The 21,613-nt window shown below is 38.7% G+C and overlaps 1 protein-coding gene across 4 annotated transcripts in view; it reads right to left on the reverse strand.

Moving 5' to 3' along the window:
* Positions 1-21,613, reverse strand: part of b4galt2 (UDP-Gal:betaGlcNAc beta 1,4- galactosyltransferase, polypeptide 2) — a 73,620-nt gene that overhangs the window by 22,142 nt on the left and 29,865 nt on the right. For all 4 annotated transcript variants that reach the window (XM_004913974.4, XM_004913973.4, XM_002931472.5 and 1 more), the window contains one exon: positions 8,321-8,556. In XM_004913974.4, coding sequence (XP_004914031.2) covers positions 8,321-8,556 — 236 coding nt within the window. The remainder of the gene's footprint in view (positions 1-8,320; positions 8,557-21,613) is intronic.

The raw sequence follows: 21,613 nt of genomic DNA on the forward strand, positions 1-21,613 counted from the left end.
TTTGTTTGAGCTGAGCTCAGGAGGTTAGGAGAAAAAAAACTGAAGCAGACAACTAGAGCTCAGTTTCTATGGAAACCAGCAATGCCATCTCTTCACTGGCTGCTAGACTGGAGGGCGTGTTTAGTAATCTGAGCTTAGAACAACTGAGCATGCCCACAAGCCAACAGCCAAAGCAAATTCCTAAGGGAGGGGGCCTAGTGGGCTAGAGGAGGAGAAGGAAATCTAAGTGATAAAGGGGACACTGCAGCCTTACTATTAGCCTTTGGACAACCAGCGTGGCAGGTATTGAAAGATTTCAAAGAGGCTGTTCACTGATTAAATTTTTGTGTTTGGGGTTTACATGTCCTTTAAAGGAGAAGGAAAGGTAAAAACTAAGTAAGCTTTATCAGAAAGGTCTATGTAAATACAGCCATAAGCACTCACAGAAACACTGCACTCTATCAAAAGAAACACAGGATGTCTGGTCTCCGTTTCTGTAAACATGTTGTTCAGGTGTCTGATTTCCTCTCTCAGAAACATCCTTAATTCCTGTGGCAAGAGTCTGCGCAGTACTCTCCTCTCTCCCTTCTCCTGCTCACCCCTCCCATAAGAATGCCAAGAACTCCCTCCGGAATGTGTGATCTCAGCTATGAGGGATATAGCTGGAGCAGGAAGCTATTTAAAATGGCAGCTGCTGTCTTAAGCAAATGGAGAAAGCTTCTAGGGCTCTTTACTCAGGTATGGCAATGCTTTCTGCAGAATAAATATATTGTTCTATGTGGCACTAATGTGGCGACTCTATTGGCAGTAAAATGCCAAAGTGACTTTCCTGGCCGGCATACCCTTAAAATTTCTCAAAATTTTATTTAAGACATATTGTTTTAAAAGAATCCGACGTTTCGTTCCTCAATAGGACCTTAAAGGATAAAACAATAGTGTTCACACCAACTTTAAATACAATCTAAAATTTAACAAGTGGAAAAATTGTATAATGGTTTGATGATGGGGATTGGGCACTTTTCCACTTGTTGAATTTGAGATTTTTAAAGTTGGTGTGAACACTATTGTTTTATCCTTTAAAAAATTTGGCTATGCACCCCGCAAAGCTATAAGCTTTGGAGTGCAGACACTACAAGGACTGATTATATATATATATATATATATATTCTGCAGCAGGTTTGACATATTTAACAGTGTACCCTGAACAAAAACTAATTATATAAAAGACAATCCAATACTGAGCAACTCTATACAAACGGCATTAGTTCTTCATAATTAGTTTGCAGTGTGCTAATGATATGCAATCTGCTGACTGCAAGGCATGCTGCTAACAAAAACCTTATATGTTCTAAATTAGTTTTTATGAGCAGCCATTCTGCTGGGAGCACACAAGTCAGGATTTACAGGGAAAATATAATCATATATTTTCTCACAATTCGAAATCTCGCTCTCGAACATAAATATTTAGCAGAGCTCTTGCAATATCAATGATAAATAAGTTTGCACAGTACATAAGCAATTTGTTGCCACTAATATAACAAGCAGTGGGGAACATTTTTTAGGAAACAGACATGTCGCTTACAGTTATATCTTCCTAAGTGCCACCAAAGTGACAAAATTAATGCAATTTTTAACTTGGATATTTATTGAATTATGGGTAAAAAAGTTAGTGTGATAAAGTCTCTTGCTAAATGATGCTCAATTGCAATGGATTTTTCAGAAATGTTGTTAGTACCATTATTTTCTTTTCCTTCATATAAAGAATCAAATTTCTTATCTGAGTTTATCTTTAGGAGCAGATAAATTCAGTTTGTGGTATACGGGCAAGTTAGATTGCAATGGTACTCTCAGTAGGAACCAGAGCAAATAAACACCTGTCTTTACTGAATGGTCCTAAAATTTTCATTTAGGTGGAATACCCTTATAGACTTAAGGTAGCCATACACGGGCCAATTTCCGCTGCCGATATTGGTCCTTTAGACAGGTTTGATTTTTCTGTTGGTCCGCTGGGAAGAAATGATCAAATTAGGTGGGCATATCAGGGGAAGATCTGCACGCTTGGCGACCTTACAGTCTGGCCACCTTTAGCCTCACCCACTGAATTTTCAAAGCACAACCAGGGAAGTTTGCTGATTAGATTTCCAAATGCAGACTGCTTCTTGCACTTATTAGGGCTCACCAATGAAATGCAGAGCCTTCCATTTAGCATATATAGACCCAGGGAAGTGGATTCACTACAAAAGCATTTTGGTTGAGGAGAGATGTCCTCATGTGTATGCAAAGCAGAAGGAATTCCAGAAAGGAAGCCCAGGATAGCTCCTACAATTTACATGGAATACCCTACAGAGTGAGCCACACCCACTGGGTTTTTAAAGCTGATCAGAGGGTATTTCATGTAAATGGAAACTTTAGGAGTAATCTTGGGCTTCCTATCAAAAATCCTTCAACTGAATAGCAAATACAGTGTATGCGGCTGCTGCTTTTTCAGTGTAATATTTACATGACATGAAGAGCCCCATGAGAACTAATATAACCAGCAGCAATTTTCTATCTGTAATTTGTTCCCCACTACCTCAGGGGTTAAAACTGTTGCCCTGTGGTGCTAGGGTATAAAATTTAAAGCAGACTTAGACTCCACCTTTGTAGAGTTTGTACATTTTTTCCATCTCTGCTTGATTTTACCTTAGGTACTCCCACTTTCCAAAAACATTCAGGCAAAGTTCTGGCTAAAAACAACATGTGTATGTAGGATTGAAATAGACTTAGTGCCACTGGGTCATTTGTGACTGATAGACAATCTTTTAAAGTGCTACATAACATATCTATATAAATAAAGGATATTAATAATAAGGAACGGAGCTATGATTTTATATGAAAATTAAGCTAAAAAAAATCATCTATGCCATAGACGTGCCACAACAAAATTCCTGGGGGGCAGATTTTCGTACCTTTAAAAAGCACAATACAAAACAATTGTATCAAATACGATTTTTTTGTATCGTGCTTTTTACAGTACAACAAATTTGTATTTAAAAATATGAAAAGATCATATCTTATTGTAGAATGGTCGAAAAGTATGTTTTTTTCGTATCTGAACGATCGTAAAATGCAGGAAAACCTTTCTGGCTTTGATCCTTCTGTGCATGATTTTGGAAGCCTCCCACTGGACTCACGAAAGTCACGATACCGAAGCTTGAATGAATCCGAAACTTTCGTACTTTTACACAAAGTACGAAAAAAGTCATGTAAATGTATGAAAAAGTCGCAAAAAATACACCAAAATTGTAACCTATGAAGATAAATACGAACTTTTGTATTCGAACCAGTCGTACTTTCATGAATGTGTCCCTGTGTCTTCAAGAAACAGGGGCAGTTTGGGCTGGGAGTTATGCCTCTCCTGGCATCACTAAAATATCACTGCACTGACCATTACTAGCCAGAAATGGAGGTTCCTTACTTGCACTGAGGCTTACTGCTCACAGGATTGAGGGGTACTGCATAGTAATGGTATTAAACTGTTAAAAAAAACCAAAAAGGTTGTTTACCATAACTTCTACAAAGAACTAGATTAAAAAAAAAAAACAATATTGATGGATTGCATTCATCTAACAGAACAGCCTTATGTGGCTTTGCTATCCTTAATGTTATTAGAATAGATGCTAGTATCCATTTTTCTTCAGTGCTCAGTTTAATATACTTGTGTTTACTATTTATAGCTCTACTAATTCATTTTACCCATTATTTTGTTAACTCTCATCTTGATTTGGCAGCTTGCAGTTCTTATAGGGGCTGCGACAATTTTTTTTTATAGACTTGCTAATTAAACACAAGAATAACATTTGTGTGGCTCAGTGCATATTGTTATTATAACAATGCTGTGTTAATCTTACAAACAATTTATGCCACCATTAAACAAGGAATTTGTTATACACCCTTCAGTGAATACAGTTCAAAACCACACTAGCTTGAAGGACTTTTCCTGTAAGCATTGCTGCCATTTCCCTGCAGCTCTCCAGAAAAGGGGCATGTCCAGTATCATATAAATGAAAACTGCAGCATGCAAAGTAAAAATATAGTAAAATCAAAACTTTTACTATACAGTACATGCTCATGGTCGCAAAGTGCTGCAGGGAGAGGACAGACTATGGAGGAGTGGTGCTCATAGGAAAATTATCCTGGGACAGTGCAGTTGTCATGGTGGAGGATTATTGGCCCAAGGTCCAAGGTTTGCGACTATATTGCACTTTCCTTGTCTTTTAAAAAAAAGAATTCTGGCCCACAAACCCTGCAAGGCTTATCTAGCAGCACAGGAGTGCCCTGTACTTAAGCAATGCGTAGCAAGCAGTTGGACAGGTTCCCAGATCATCTGATGATTTGGCAACATTTGCTAAAAATGCAATTAACAAGGATGCATATATTACACTCTGGTTGCATTTAAACTTTACTACATCTTAACCACCTTAAAGCATACATTTTAATATATGTCCTTTAATCTGTTGTCTACTAAAGGCAGCTATGTCAAATTTATTTGGAGGTGACAATGTGCATGACAAATTTAGTACCACGCTATGCAGAATGCAGCCCAGCCCTATCATGACCAAAGAAGCTAGGAGGAAGCTACAAAAGAAATGGCTTGACAGCTAGATTTTGTACAGTTTTAAAGGAACAGTAACACCAAAATATGAAAGAGCTTTAAAGTAATAAAAATATAATGCACTGTTGCCCTGCACTGGTAAAACTGGTGTGTTTGCTACAGTAACACTACTATAATTTATAAAATAAGCTGCTGTGTAGCCACGGGGGCAGCCATTCAAGCTGGAAAAAAGGAGAAAAGGCACAGGTTGCATTGCAGATAACAGATAAGTTCTGTAGAATACAATAGTGTTTTATCTGTTATCTGCTATGTGCCTGTGCCTTTTCTCCTTTGAATGGCTGCCTCCATGGCTACATAGCAGCTTATTTATATAAACTATAGTAGACTTTCTGAAGCAAACACACAACTTTTACCAGTGCAGGGCAGCAGCACATTATATTTTAGTTACTTTTATACACTTTCATTTTTTGGTGTTACTGTTCCTTTAATGCACCACCCTGGATTATCCTCAAGAGCTATGCATTAAATCAGAGAAAGCCTATATGAACTGCCAAAGGTAGAAGGGTTTTTTCAGGAATAGATTCCATGACTAGGTCAGCAGTCAAATATATTCTTTTATGATGTGGGGAAATAAGGCGTACATTTTGCACAACTATAGTTGCAGTTGTCCATGCTTCACCTGCCTGCTGCCAGTCTTCTGTCCCCAATGATATAGAAACCCTGTGTCTTAGCAGTCAAAATGCATAAAACCTTTTAAGGGTTAACTGACTTTCTATTTAATTCTATCTTCATGTGACCTGGCCACCATTCTATACAGTATATCTATACAGGTATGCCAAACGCAATGCAATAAAAACCTCTTTTTAAATTTACTTTTGTAAATTAGACAGTATTTCTTTACTAAAGAGCTTATGTTGTGCCACTGGGAAAGACTTAAAGGTTTCCCAGCCACAGCAGAGGTGTGTAAATCAAAGTGACAACCTTTAATTATCCCACCTATGCAGAAGCAGGAAAGCCTACTGAGTCCCTGATTAAACCATATGCTCTCAGGCAAAGCATATATTCCTTTTTTTTCTCAGAATGCATTAATACATCATGGAGTGCTCTTCAGATGGCAGAAAAGAATGCAAGAATGATTTCCAACATTGGCAGATACAACAGAATCACTGCATGACTTTACTTTAAATATATTTCTGGCCAAACAGACCTGAGGATTGTTCATGAGTTGTATGCTAAAGTATAAAATGCATCATACAGAGGGTGTAATTCAATTACATTTCATGCAGCACCAATACATTGTAAATTGAGAGTCATTAGATTCCATTAGAAGCAGCAGTGATATACAGAGATTACCACGCTGCATAAAGAGTCTTTTATTTAGGTTCTGTGGTTAGAATTCTAGTTAGATTGCTAACCTGGCTCACTGTGTTCCAGAATCAAAATGCTATACAGATTAGGGCACCCACAAGCGAGGCAACTTGATAGGGTTCCTACCCAAACCAAAATAAGGAGGATGGATGTTTTTAGCAAAAGATGGCAATACACCCACCAAGGGGTCATAAGGGAGTAGGGATGGATGCATTAATTTTATTTATTACCCCACAGCTAAAGGGTCCATAAATGTTAATATGTGACCCACTAGGCTACTAATTGACTGACCCCTATTCCCCCACAACCTTAAATCAATCTTTTTAGACATGGGTTAAAGCAAAAGAGGGGACTTATGTTTATTTATATGTTAAAACAACTATGGGCACAAATATAAATAAAACATTGTGAGGGCGTGTACATAACTTTTTTATGTCAGAAGAGTCTTCTAACCATGTGATAAGATCTTTGGAAGGTCATTATATCAAAACTAATCTATCTCCATTATGGATTTTCAAGCTAGCAAATTACTGTTACTTCTTGGTTATCAAAGGACAGCGTAGCAGCTGTAGGGGTCATAGTTGCAAACAGACTAAAGAAGCTATAAGAGGCATGACTGTGATTCTGAAATGGGACAGGCCCTGCTCTCTCAATATAGGGTATTATTATTATGATCAGTATCATATGTTTTTTAACTGCCCAGTTTCTTAAAATATAAAAGTGACCACTCAACAGTCTTTTTAACCCTTTCTACTGTCAGTAAGCAGGAAGTGACAGCGCATGCCAGAAGTGCTGTCCAAGTAATGAAGTAGTGGGCCAATTATATGTTATAAAGCACGTTGGATGGCCAAACTGAATTAAAATGATGTTATATAGTAAAGTCTATATAGCAGATTGGGAGCCATAATAATGCATCGAGTCTGTGGGGCTCCAGTTGGACAGCCCTGCTCTAGAGCAGGGGTCCCCAACCGCCGGGCCGTGGACCAGTGGAGGGCCGTGGGCTGCTTCATACCGGGCCGCCTCTGATCCCGGCTGTGGCGTTGCGAGAACTGATGCGCGCATAAACGCGGCAAGTGTAACGACGCAAGTGAACGTGTTACGCACATAACAGCACAAATGCACATGGTGCAGGCATAATGACACGAATGAACGTGGCGTGTAAATAATGACATGGATCACGTGAAGCGTGCAATAGATGGCTGACACTGCGACACACTGGGGGTTAGTGTCCCACTGTGAGATCTCCTATCAACTTAACTGTCTGCAAGCCCTGCTAGGGCTAGCTAGGCAAAGATATATTTGCCCTGTGCCAGGTGAACCCTGCATCACTACAGACACAAAAATGAGTAAACAAATGTCACTGCAGAGCCTCTTTGAAAAGGGGGAAGACCCAATAAAGAGACAGCAGAAGACCCCAAAAAAAAAGCTGCATTTAAAAGAAAGTACCAAGAGTTTTACTTAAAAAGTGGTTCATTGCAACAGGTGATTCACATTCTCCATTCCCACTCTGTATATTATGTGGTGAATGGCTATCCAATGAAGCAATGAAACCTTCAAAACTGCTTTGTCACATGGAGACCAAGCACCTTGCATTGCTGCTAAGGACATTTGCCGTGAACTTTTAGGAGAGGCTGCAGTTCAAAAGGTGGCGTGTGTTCCTCTTTCGGCCAGCACCATAACTATACGAATTGATGAAATAGCAGAGGATGTTGACGCACAATAGTTCGAGAGGATTAATGCGTCACCATGGTATGCAATCCAGGTTGTTGAGTCTACCGATGTTGAAAACAAGGCCAATGCCAATGGCATAGGTAGTGCCGGGTTGCAATAGCAACGCGGGAAAGGAAAGCTCCCTGCAATGTGTTAGCGTTGTCCAGTGGTGAGTTTATACTTTGGTTATAAGCTGGGGATCAGCAGGCTGGACAATTGTGGCACATGTGCAGTAACAGCACGTCCACCATATTGATGACGAGGGACAAGGAAACACAGCGGCATCTACTACAGTGTAGTGAAAAAAGTTTCAGAAGTGTCAAGCAGGTGAAGGAGGCACTATTGAGCAATGGAGTACAGCAAAGGAGTATGTATGATATGGGGAATGTATGAAAAAAAAGCTTTCCTTGTTCTTTAAAGGTATGGAGATCCAAAACATGGAAAGACTTCTTCTCTGGAAACCCCTAGATACCAAGCATTCTGGATAATATCTCCCACACGTGTATTAGTAATAGAAATGGTGCACAGGGAGCTGTATGGATACTTTTAAAGGAAGGAGAAAATTTATAGCGCTTAAAACAGATTTGTTTTCCCCTGTAACATATGAATTAACTAAATGAAATGGTATAAAAGTGATGTTTGATGCCTGACAACAATTGGCACACTCACCTGATTGATAATGTAAATTCCATATGCAACTTTCTGGCGTCGCAATATAGGGTGCAGGTAATGAAGCCAATATTTAAGGTGGTGTTCTCTGTGTCTGAAAGGAATGATAATAGCCACCTTTTCTTTGGGCTGGCAGTCAGGTGGTGTGTACCTCCCACCTTCTGTCACATCAGGATTTTCCCTCTGAACTCGCTCCATGCTCATAAGAGAGCTGAATTCAATCAGTAGGCGGCCAACTAAAGAAGAAAAAGGGAGAAATAGGTTGTCATTTATAAACTGATAGGGCACTAACTGTGCCTGACCAGAGATCCACTAGAGATAAATCAGTTTAAAATATATACCCAAAAATTACTTTTTATGCAGTGGAATACCATATAAGATTTCCTTTAACTAGTCAATCTCAGAGTATTATGAAGCCACAAAAAAGAAGCTTAACATGCATTCTGATATATCAGAGAAACCTGATTCCCAAAGTAAGTCTGCCATGATCTCTTGAGTTATTTCATTACAGTGTCTCTCACTTACTCACTTGTCCGCACTGGCAGGCTCCTACCTTGTACTTTGTAGCTCTGACCGATGCCCCCATTATTGCTACGTATCACTCAAAAGTGTGATTGATTTAGCTTTTAAAATTAATTCATATAGTAGAGTCATCCCATGAGCACAAATTGTCAGCCACAATGTGTTGGTTCTGATGAGAGTTTTGGTATTGCTGAGAAGAAACAACACACTGTGGTACCAGGTCAGAGAAAACCGAAGGCAAAGAGAGAACTGAGAGAAAAATCTATTACAATGCCTAACCAGCATCCCTGAAAGGTTTGATTCAATGTGTGTTTTATCATTCATCATTTAATCCATGTACTGCTGTTAGCAATGAACTCTAAACCAATGGGGATACTGAAATAGTGAATTGACAATAAACCTGTCAGGGACAGAGCAAAAACAAATTATATCCTGCAGGGATAATGCATATTATTCATACCAGTGTACATATTTTACACATTTTAAGGAGAATATCCAGAGATGCTAAACAAACATTTTCTTTGGGGGGGTTGAAGAGCTAAAGCAAACATGTTTGTCTGTGCACAACGCCAAATTTGAGGCCAGTGCATAAAATGCTTAGGTGAGCATGGAATAATACGAGTTACCATGATAGCCATAAGTGGATTCCTAACAAATGGATAAAGGCTTGTTATAAAATGACCAGCCTCAGAAAGCACAGACAAGGTTGTCAAAGTTATTAACTAGAACAGTGCTGTCCAACTGGCGGCCCGCGGGCCGCATGCGGCCCGCGACCCCCCTCTGTGTGGCCCCCCACCTGTCTGGCTGCTTTGATGGCTTACTCTTGTGTAAGCTTTAAATGGTATCACTACTGTGATTAACTGCCCCCCCTGCATGGTTCTCACCTCAGATTCAGGCTGTAATCAGGCTGTATTGTTTAAATATGTAATTCCCTGTGTTGTTCACACCTTTTAATCTATGCATTGTTTACCCCCTGCAGTGTTCACACCTCAGGCTCAGGCTGTAATCACCCCCATTGTTCCCCTGTTCACACCTCAGGAGCAGTAGAAACCCACAAATAATCCCTGCACACTACAAAAAGAACATATACTGAGGTGGTACTGCAATTAAAAAGTTTTTTAATATATAGTTATTGTGCAGACTGTGCAGACTGTAGGAGCTGTAATCACCCCCATTGTTCCCCTGTTCACACCTCAGGAGCAGTAGAAACCCACAAATAATCCCTGCACACTACAAAAAGAACATATACTGAGGTGGTACTGCAATTAAAAAGTTTTTTAATATATAGTTATTGTGCAGACTGTGCAGACTGTAGGAGCAGTGCCAGCATTGTGTCACTGTAGGCTGCCTGTGTGTGCCATACACACAGGCATCATAGGGCAAGCAGAGTATGGCACACACAGGCAGGGTAGGGCAGGCAGAGTATGGCACACACAGGCAGGGTAGGGAAGGCAGAGTATGGCACACACATGCAGGGTAGGGAAAGCAGAGTATGGCACACACAGGCAGGGTAGGGAAGGCAAAGTATGGCACACACAGGCAGGGTAGGGAAGGCAGAGTATGGCACACACAGGCAGGGTAGGGCAGGCAGAGTATGGCAGGTTTTTGCTGTACTACAACCATTAATATGGGTATGGTCATGTGATAACATGGGTGTGGTTTCAAGTGGGTGCGGTTTAAAAAAGGGGAGTGGTCAAAACTGGCTTCCATTATCGGCCCTCCACCACGTAGGTCGGAAAAATTCCGGCCCTCGGTACAACAGAAGTTGGACAGCACTGAACTAGAACATTCATCATAGCACATAACGATGGTTCCTAATGCTGGCAAAATGTGGCCACAGTACAGTAGATAGGCTGAATGTGACTTTCATCATGCTTGTGTCCATCAACCTAGAATTAATTCAGGTCCAGTGGTTCTCAGGAACCAAAAATCACTACAGAATTAATAATTGCCCATTACATAACAAGAAAAAAGTATTGCAGCATGTTTTATATATTACTTAAAGAAGGACAAACCATACCTCTTCAAATATAATGCCCTAAAATATGGTTATTTTTTGAGAAAGCCAGCTCTCTACAGAATGTAGTTGCTAGGTAAGGCCATTTAGAACTGTTATAAAGAGAAATAATTTTCAGGCAGTTGCAGATATAAAAATGTCTTCTATCCAAAAGCAACTATAAGTTGAGATTGGTGTGGGGTTTCCAGAGTTCACTGCTCATATCATTACTAATACATTTCTCATTCAGTTTTTTCACCTTTATTCCACAAAAAAACTAGCACCTGCAGCAGAAGCCTGGTTAGTAAAATGACAGGGTTTTATTAATATTGGCAGCTCAGTATGTGTGTAATAAATACAGTACAGAATTGTTCAACCGTGGCATATTTATTCATAAAAAGCTACTCAAAAATGCACAAGCATTAGGTATACAAAAGACTCCCAGTTCCTTTCTACTCAGATTGCAATAAAATTCTGCACAAATTATTTGCCACTTAACTCACTAAAAAATGACACATAGCTACTAGTGGAGAGTACTTTGGGGAGATATTTACTGGTGTGGATCTGGCCACCATTATTTAACACCCCAATAACATATTTAATGATCAATATAATTATAATTAATATAATCTAATTAATATAATATAATATAATATAATTTAGCTGTAGCAAGCAATGCCAGTCAGCAGCTGCATGTACAAATAAGGTTTTGAGCTGTATAAAAAGGGTATAGATTTGCGGGAGGAGAGGCCCATTCTCTCTTTACAAGGCAATGAGGCCCGATCTAGAATATGCCATGTAGTTTTGGTCTCCAATTCCCATATGAGATATTATTGAATTAAAGAGAGTCCAAAGGAATACAACTAAAGGCTATAGAAAGTCTCAGTTATGAAGAAAATCTGGTGACGTTGGGTCAAAAATTTGGTCACTAATTTGTTTTAGACTTAAAGGTTGAAATGGATGGTCTTTTTTCAACCTATATTACTATGTTACCATAATGCAAAGAGTGAAGTTTTGAACTGATAATTAAGATTTTATATAAAGATAGGATTTAATATACAGTAAATATATCTATCCTTTACAGTAGTCAGATTAAGACACAACATTTTATGTGCAAATAATATTCCTTTTCTGAGTGTTTGAATTGAAAATATATTGTTAATGTTCTTTGATATCTGTTGCGGTTTAGCTTGAAATTCCATTTTGGTGGCAGCACATCTACAATATGTGACAAAGAACTACTTCTGCCTGATTTTGTATATAGTTTACTTGAGCAAACTGCAACAAATCTCTCAACTTCTAGCTGCCATTCTTATTTAATCTTCCACATCTTGTCACACGTCAATCATTCCTTCATAAATCACTTTCAAAAACCTTCCAAATCTTGTTGCCTTTAAGCTGGATACTTAGCTATAGGTTCTATATTTACCTCTTATTCCAAGTTATGAGATAATATTTCTGCGGAGCTGCTCCTAAAGGCCACTGTCTATTTATATATCTCAAGTATATATATTTATGGCTTTAAAACATTTAAACCATTGTAATATGTGTAAATTGGATTTTTAATGTTTTACTTCCAATTCACCATTAGTTAAGAGTGAAGCCATAAATGCTTCAACAAATGATCCGGTAATTACAATACACTGAGCTCATAAGAGATCATAAATACTATCAATTTAAATTATGTCACAATGAAATTATATGCTATGTTTCTTTACTGTCTGATTTTTCTCTGATATTTTAAAAAAACCATAAAACAAAATATTCAGTGAATAAGAGTTAAATAGTCAACTATATCAGTGCTGTCCAGCTGGCAGCCCAAACCCCCTCTGTGTGCCCCCCCACCTGTCTGGCTGCTGTGATTGCTTACCTTTGTGTAAGCTTTAAATGGTATCAGTACAGGTATGGGATCCGGAAACCCATTATCCAGAAAGCTTCCGAACTACAGAAAGCCAGTCTCCCATTTTTATCAAATAATTCAGAATTTTAAAACTGATTTTCTTTTTCTCTGTAGTAATAAAACAGTACATTGTAACTGATCCCAACTAAGATATAAATAATCCTTACTGGATGCAAAACAATCCTATTGGGTTTAATTCATGTTTTATTGATTTTTTTAGTAGACTTAAGGTATGGAGATCCCTTATCCGAAATACCCTTGGTTCCAAGAATTCTGGATAACAGGTCCTATACCTGTACTGTGATTAACTGGCCCCCTGCATTGTTCACACCTCAGATTCAGGCTGTAGGCCCTTGTATTGTTTATACATGTAATTTCCTGCACTGTTCAAACTTTTAAGTCCCTGCATTGTTCACACCTCAGACTGTAGGGGCAGTGCCAGCATTGTGTCACAGTATGCACCCCCTGCCCAATGCCGTCTGTGTGAATGACAGACATATTGAAACTGGCAGGAGTTTCTTGTGGGAGTTTGTTAGCATTTGAAAATGGTCAATTTAGGGTCTCTAAGATATGTAATTATATGCTGGGGGTTGCTGTGCAATCCACAGGGGAGGAGGAGGCATATGGATTTAAGGGTATGTTTTAATATAACAATATAATTTTTTCATATATGAATGAAGGGTGATATCCCTACAGTGAGCACCAACCATTTGGGTTTTTGCTGCAATACCACCATTAATGTGGGCATGGTCTTAAAAGCTCTTGTGATAACATGGGTGTGGTTTGAAGTGGGTGCGGTTTAAAAAGGGGGAGTGGTAAAAACTGGCTTCCATTTTGGGCCCTCCACCATGTAGGCCAGAAAAATTTTGTCCCTCGATACCAGAGAAGTTGGGCAGCAGTGATCTCTATCAAAGATTTTCAACATATGTCCAGGTCCCCTTAGCTTAGCTTAGGTTACCGATACATGGAAAAAATGTCTTATTACTCATCTTATTATAGTTCCAGATAATCTGGGTCAGTGCATAAGAACAGTTCACCCTAATATGCTTCCAGCCTGGGTTTCCACTAGAGACTCATTACAAGAAGAACATAAATATTAATGAATTTTATTTGCTTTCTGGGAAAGAAAACAAACATTCATCCAAAATTCACATTCACCACTGGCTTTCAGATTGACCCCCCTTTAATCCACCTTACAGAAATACTAAAAATTGACACATTTCTCAGTACTTGTAGCAGAACTAATTACTAGTACTTATGGCTCAAGCACCACCAGGTGATTTTATTTTTTATTAAGAATTACCCTTAAATATTTCTAATTTACAGCTTTAAAGTGTTTCGGCCAGGACCGTGGATTCAACCGAATCCAAATCCTGCCGAAAAAGGCTGAATCCTGGCCAAATACCAGACAGAATCCTGGATTCAGTGCATCCCTAGTTTATTACAATTAAAGGGCACGTAAACCCCACACACAAAATAATCAGTGAACAGCCTATTTGAAATCTTTCAATACCTGCCACTCTGGTTTTATCAAAGACAGTTGTGCCTGTGTGAGCCTGTATTCTTGATGAAATGTGTGCTGAATAAGGGTCTGTGTGTGTGTAGGCTGTTTAGGATTTAAATGTAACTGATTATGTATCAGAGGAAAAATGGCCACCAGGTGAAAGCTGCTATTTGCTTTAGGAAAATGTGATGGTGCTGGAAAACAGAGGGGATATATGCAGTACAAATGATGCCATTTGGGTGGGGGAGACATGCCCCACTAATATACATTGTAGGCAAATGTAGGCTTTACATGTCCTTTAAGGGACCAATGCAACCTTATTCCACTTTCTTATTTACAAATGCATATTCTGGTACAATATGTATATTTTTAACACACAACTGTGCTGTGAATGACAGAGTGATCAGCAAATCACTGATTGCCGTCATATTCCCCCCCTGATGAAAAAACGCCTGGCCATTAAACATCACTGCACCCTGATGTCACCTGTCCCACCCCTTCATTCAATTCAATTTGAACTGGATTTAATTCCATTTTGAATTTTCCATAGGCTTCAATAGCATTTTTACATAAACCTTAAAATGAGATTTTCTAATCAGTTAAATTTGCCCTTTTTTAATTCTCCATATTCATGGGGCAGTATCAGCTGCAAACTGTGTCTTTAAGCCATTATTATTTTCAGAAAAGAATCTACTCTTGTACTATTACATGCCGGACCAAGCCATGTAAAATCATCTGTGCTGCAAAACTGGTGTAAAAAGTGGTGTAATATAATATAATATATATTTATAAAGGAGTGTATTTCCTTTAGTGCCGTCTTATCACCATTGCTATTATTTCATGGGTGTAACCCATTCTTGTCAATGGGAAAATTCAGTTGGAGTGTCAACTACTGGCATAAAAAGATTAACTAATCAAATTGTTATATATAGCGCTCATGATTTTATAACTTCACTTACACCTCTAATGTATAATATATTTATTGCAAACATACATACACTAGTGAGTTTACACATTAATATATATATTCCAACCTGGGTAAAAATCAGATAAACAATGTAAATATGTAAAAAATGCTGATGCACACCAGGAAATTTTAATTAAAAAAAGATAGATAAAAAGATAGATTAGATCTAAAAAAGCATTTTTTACACACACACACATATATATATATATATATGTATTTACAGATATGGTTGAACATTAGGACTATTAAGTAACCTTGGAACAATCAGGGATCACTGGGTGCAGATTGTAAAAAAAAACATATTTTTAATAGTAACATTATATGATACAAAGTAAATAACCTACAGCAAATGTGTGCACACCTATGAAAGAACAGCTTTTTCATTTGCCATGCAAACACTGCTGTCCAATTGCTCACTTATTTACTGTACATATTCAGCACACTTCTCATTAAATTATTTATTCCTTTAGGGCAATAAATGTGAAAGTCTCCCATCTATTTCTTTACAGCATTAGCAAGCTACAGTGCTGACTTCTGGAGAGAAATAATGATGTCCCTAGAGTGAAATGTGAGGAAAGGAGTAGAGGGAATAGAAAAAACACTGAAGAGGAAAAGCACACCTCCATGCCAAAGTGCAACGTCACACTGTGTTACTCTTTTTACAGAATACCTGATCTATCTGTAGCGCTATAGATACTGGTGGGTATCTTTATCCAGGGTAGAGCACTGTTACATGTGACTCCTCACTCTGCACTTGCAAAAGAATTGGAGTGTCTTCAGACTAAACTAAAATGCTCAATGCATTTACTTTAACAAGGAAACTTGGGGTACAGTGGTTCTTAACCAGGCACAGCAGAAGGCATCACTATGTCATTTTGGATTGTTCACCTTTAAATTAACTTTAGTAAGATGCAGAGAGTGCTATTCTGAGACAATTTGCAATTTGGTCTTCATTTTAATTATTTTTTTTCAGGTTTTTAATGATTTAGTGTTTTGTTCGGCAGCTCTCTAGTTTGGGATTTCAGCAGCTATTTGGTTGCTAGGATTTAATTTAATCTAGCAACTAGGCAGTGGTTTAAAAGAGAGAAGGGAATATGAATAGAGGAGGGCCTGAATAGAAGGATAAGTCATAAAAAGTAACAGTAACATTTTAGCCTCACAGAGGAATCATTTTTTTGGCTGCTAGGGTCAGTGACGCCCATTTGAAAGCTGGAAAGAGTAAGAAGAGAAATTAGTCAAAAACTATAAAAAATGAAGACAGACTGAATGGTTGCTAACAATAGGCCATTCTATAACATACAAAAAGTTAAGATGAAGGTGAACCTACCCTTTAATTTAGGGATTACTATTCTCAAGGTACTAAGGCCTTCCTTCACCACAGAATCAAGCTCTTCAGCAGCATCCCTCAGAGGGATGGTTAAGTTTTAAAATCCCTTACTTATCTACATAGATTTTCAACACCCAGATGTTCTCTATACACTATTTAGACTGTAGGCCAGTATTAGTGTGTTTGACCATTGATCACTGTATTTGTGGGGTTCAGGCACAATGTAAAGCAAAATTAAACCTCTTGCTGGTCAAGGGATTTAATTGTATCATATGTGAGGTCTTTTACAAAGCGGAAAGAAATAAATGCCCTAAAAATATCCATCTCCTTAAAGACACAGTGGTATGGGCAAGAATGAGGACTAATCAGTACAGGTTGGCAATTCATAAAATTGTAGCAAAGCTGCACATAATAATCACACAGGGTGAATAATTAAGCTAGTATTTAAACTTCACAGGCAGTTCCAGTCTCCATAGAACATGAGCAATGGGCCAAGCTGGCATAGTACTACCCCTTTAAATGATTTAGTGTGACAAGGGTATGCAACGGACTCCCACATTTCAGTAAACTATTTAGGAGTGGAATTCTGTTGCACTCTCTCTATATCATTACTAAACTAATAGCATCCAAAAGCTGTATTTTTATTACCAGCAAATAGAAGTTATTATTGTCACAATACAGAAAGCAACGGTCTGCACCATACAAAATTAGTTTCCAAAAGCTGTCTAGTAGTTAAAATTAACATTAAAACTGCACATGATTTAGTTGTTTTAAACCCCAATGTCAACCCTAAAAAAAATTATTTTCCTAAAAACAATTCCAAGCAACTTTCCAATGTGAATTCATTGAACATTTTTAGTGTTTTAAAAGTTATGTGTAAATGTAATTGCTATTGAAAACAGCATTTGCTGAACTCCTGGTTGTTACTTTTTAAACAATGTTGCAAAGGCCAGTCTCCTCCAGCAAGTCAATGTCAATCTGCTGCCTTATGTTACAGTGTTTCAAACGCCAAAGTCACCGGGGAAGAGAATAGAAAAGGACAGGCAAACACTGATTCAAAGAACAAATATATATACAAATAAGTAAAAAAAACATCGCAAAAAAAATTATATTTTGGGTTAACTTTTCCTTTAAGTGTATAAAATTATTTTGTGGGTTAAGTAGTAACTAAAGCTTGCCCCAATCTGGTAACCTATGTCAGTCAGGTTTGGATCAGATGTTTGCTTCCTTTATTCTAACAGTATTAGTTCAGTAAAAACTAGGGCTAGAACTAGTGGTAAGCAAAAGAGGCATAGGCCTAGGGCAGGGGTCCCCAACCGCCGGGCCGCGGACCAGTTCCGGGCCGCGGACGGCATGGCAGTGGCCCGCAGTGCCCCCTCCCCCCTAGCGCGTCGCATGTATTACGCGCTGTGCCCCGCCCCCCTCGGTCCGTGTAAAAGATTTTGTGCCTCCTACCGGGCCGCGGGGCTAAAAAGGTTGGAAACCCCTGGCCTAGGGCACACTTTTTGCAGGATGCCAGGCACAAAAATCTCTGCCTTCCCGTAGTTTCATCCGTTTTAATCTCCCAGCTGCCTTGTGTAAGGGGAAGAGAGGTAGTGCGTGGAGTTGGCATGGGAGGGAATTGATAAAAGCTAAATGCTCTAGCCATTTTACTAACAGTTATCTATGTGTATCTCAAATATTATTGAAGAGTACTTGTCCATGTTATAAGGGAGACCTAATCAATCACTGCAAAATAAGAAATCATAGATTTTCTTGTGCAATTCATATAATGTAAGGCTTCCTTTTTGTCACTGTGCAGAGTGATGGAGGCCTGTGAGCTGTGCCCAAAACCCTTGCTTAAAACAAACAAAATTCCTCCTTGCTGTGAGTGTTCTCATATCACAGTGATCTTTGAAAAGGCAGAATCTAAACAGCCGGTGAAAGGGAGGTTGGGCTCTTTGAAGTGGAAATGAACAGATGGTTTCTGAAGCAAGGCTGTTTTAATTCATTTTCCACAAGAATTCTGCAGTCCCCCATAATGTCAGTTCTTATACAAAGTTTTTGAGAAATATAATATCTCCATTTCTTATAACACTACCTTCTAAACTTAATACTTTCTAACTGCTGCTTTAAGGGCATAGCTACGCTTTAAGAGGTATAAAAAAAAATTGAGGAAGATATTTGAAATTTCCTTTAAAGTCAATTTGGCTGTGACAAAATGTGATGTACTGAATATAGGATTCAGTTCAGGGTTCAAATACTTTCTACTAAATTTAGATTCAGCCAGTTCCCAAGGTTTTAGCTGAAAAAGTTATGTGACTCCAAAGTCAAGCCAAGCGATCTGTATTAAGATAGTAGTGTGGAAGCGTAGTGGAAGGGATCATTGACACCAACTTGCAGGTTGCCCTAACAGGACGTTCACACCAATCTGCAAAATGCCTTCCCTCTCCTGCTCCATATGCATATCTATGATACCACTGGCTGGCAAGATTTAGCCAATTGCATCGATGAAATGCAAATCAATCAGGAGAGGGAAGGCATACACAGAAGCACTTTAGTGTGAACTTCCTGTTTGGAAGAGATTGCCGACACCAACTTGCAGGCTTCCCTAAGAGAGAGTTTTAGCAGTGTTGATCTGTAGCTTCAAAACTAAAAATTTTAAATAATAAAGGTGATTTTCAAATTTTTTTTTCTGACATGGGCTTTTCCAATTCAGACTATTGTTTAAAGGTGAACAACCCCTTTAAAAAAAATAGAAGCTTCCAAACAACATCCTAAAAAAATCCAAATATTTTAGCAATGTTCACAAAATCTTTTTTAAAACTAGACATATCAATAATGCATAAGTAGTTACTTATACACTCTAACAAAGATAAATGGATATATAAAGGAGAAGGAAAGGTAAAAACTAAGTAAGCTTTATCAGAAAGGTCTATGTAAATCAGTGCCACCTCAGGGGTCCTGGCCACCTTAGGTGGCCAAGTCGATGCCGCCCCCTTGCTCCCCCCACGCTTAGCTATATAGCATCAGAGCACAATAGTGTACCTGAGGAGAGTTTCTCAACTTACCTCAAGGCAGCAGCTCCCCTGATGTAAATACAGCCATAAACACTGCTGCTCCAAGTCCTCATTGAGAAGAAAAACCACCTGGCATGACACAAGTATGCTCAGTTTGCTTCTCTCTCCCCCTCCCTGCTGTGTAATTTGAGCTGTTCTGTGCCTGAAAGCGGCTGCCTGGAAGTGAAGTCAGACCAAGCTAAAATGGCAGCCGCTATATTAAATAGAGAGAGATGCTTACACAGGTATGGTAAAGCATTCTGCAGAATAAATATAGCGTTCTAGCTTGCACTATTGTGATTAATCTATTGGCAATAAAATGGCAAAATGCCTTTCCTTCTCCTATAAACAACTAGGAATTACTTTCAATTTTTTTCCCAATTCTTTCTTATAACCAATCATATCAGTGATTCCTGTACACAATAAATAAACAACATTGAGAATCCCAATTTACACAAAAGAATCCCAAAGCAGAAGGGTATAGTTATTCCAGAAAAACACATCTCTTTAGAATAAACTACACTCCACATGGAGAGAGACCCTTTGTTTGAAGAGGTCACAAAAGAAGGAAATTTTTGCCCAAACTGGCCATCCAGGTGGTGGGTCATAGCAGGAGCAAGCTGATCTAAGCATTTGCCCTAAGTATTCATGCACAAACCCCAGGTCCTAAGCATTCCAGATGATAAATCCCTATAACTATAAAGCAATGGATGCACAGGTATATACACTGCATGTTTACACATATGTACACATTGCAAAATATTAGAAAAATGTTCAATCTCAAAGTATTATAGGAGAATGAAACTCAAAATAAATATGTCTAGAAAAGCCATATTTTTTAGTCTATGAAGATTCTCAATTATCCAGGTCATGATATACAGTATTTAGTGGAATTAAATCTAAAACAAATGGACTTTTCTGAGGGTTTTTTTTTCGTGAAAACGTTTCACCACTCATCCGAGTGGCATCTTCAGTTCAAATGACTGGTAGGGAATGGGTTGGACCGAGAGGACGGATGGTATGAAAGAGGTGTGAAAGAGGCCATTTATGCCAGCCTGGAAAAACCATCCCTGAACAGAGGAGGGGGCCTGCGACACCGCTTGTCATCAACATACAAAGCCGCTTTGACATTCTTACACTACCAGTCATGTACTTTGAAGGATTAACACCTGCATCAATGAGAATCATGGTACCATTGTGACTGGATCATACCTTCTTACACCTGTTAGTTACAGCCAACACCTACTGTTCAATGGAAGTGACTGTACTACCCTCAAGGGTTTAAATGCCGGGGAATTCCCTACCAGTCATTTCAACTGAAGAAGTCACTCGGATGAGTGGTGAAAGGTTTTCAAGAAAAAAAACTCAGAAATGTCCAGTTGTTTTAAACTTAATTCCACTAGATACAGTTGTCACAGGGGGTCACCACCTTGGATTCTGTTAGAAGTATCTGCGACACTCACATGCTCCATGTTCTCTGGGCAGCTGTTGAAAAGTTAAGCTTTGGGGTCATTGCAAATTATCAAGCAGAAAATGAGGCTTTCCTCTCAAAGAAGCTAATATTGCCCTGAGCTGCCATGTAATGTGAATCTGAATAAAGTACTAATCAGCCTTATATTGTGACATTTATATTTTATGCATACTGTATATTTTGAGTCGGTCCCTAAGCTTAACAACTGACAGCAGCACAGAGCATGTGCAGGGAATCAGCAGAAAAGAACATAGGGAGACACTAGAGTTATCTTTGGAGACACAGACCTTACCTGCTAAAGGCATATGGTTGCCTTGGGCTGATATAAAGTCCAAAGGATAATGTACAACATTTCTAGCCTACTTCTTTAGTTAAGCTTTAGTTTTCCTTTAAATGATATCATTTACCTAAGTAAGGACTCCCTGCGAGTCTAGCACCTCCCCCCCACAAACACAAGCACAGTAGCATGGGTGAATAGCAGATGCAATTGTGCAACAAAATTAATTGGCAAGAGATGGTCCAACTCTGCTTTTTGGGGATAGGTAGGGCAAACAGGGCTGTCCTATCA

The sequence above is a fragment of the Xenopus tropicalis genome, chromosome 4 (genome assembly GCF_000004195.4).
Source record: "Xenopus tropicalis strain Nigerian chromosome 4, UCB_Xtro_10.0, whole genome shotgun sequence".
NCBI lineage: Eukaryota > Metazoa > Chordata > Amphibia > Anura > Pipidae > Xenopus > Xenopus tropicalis.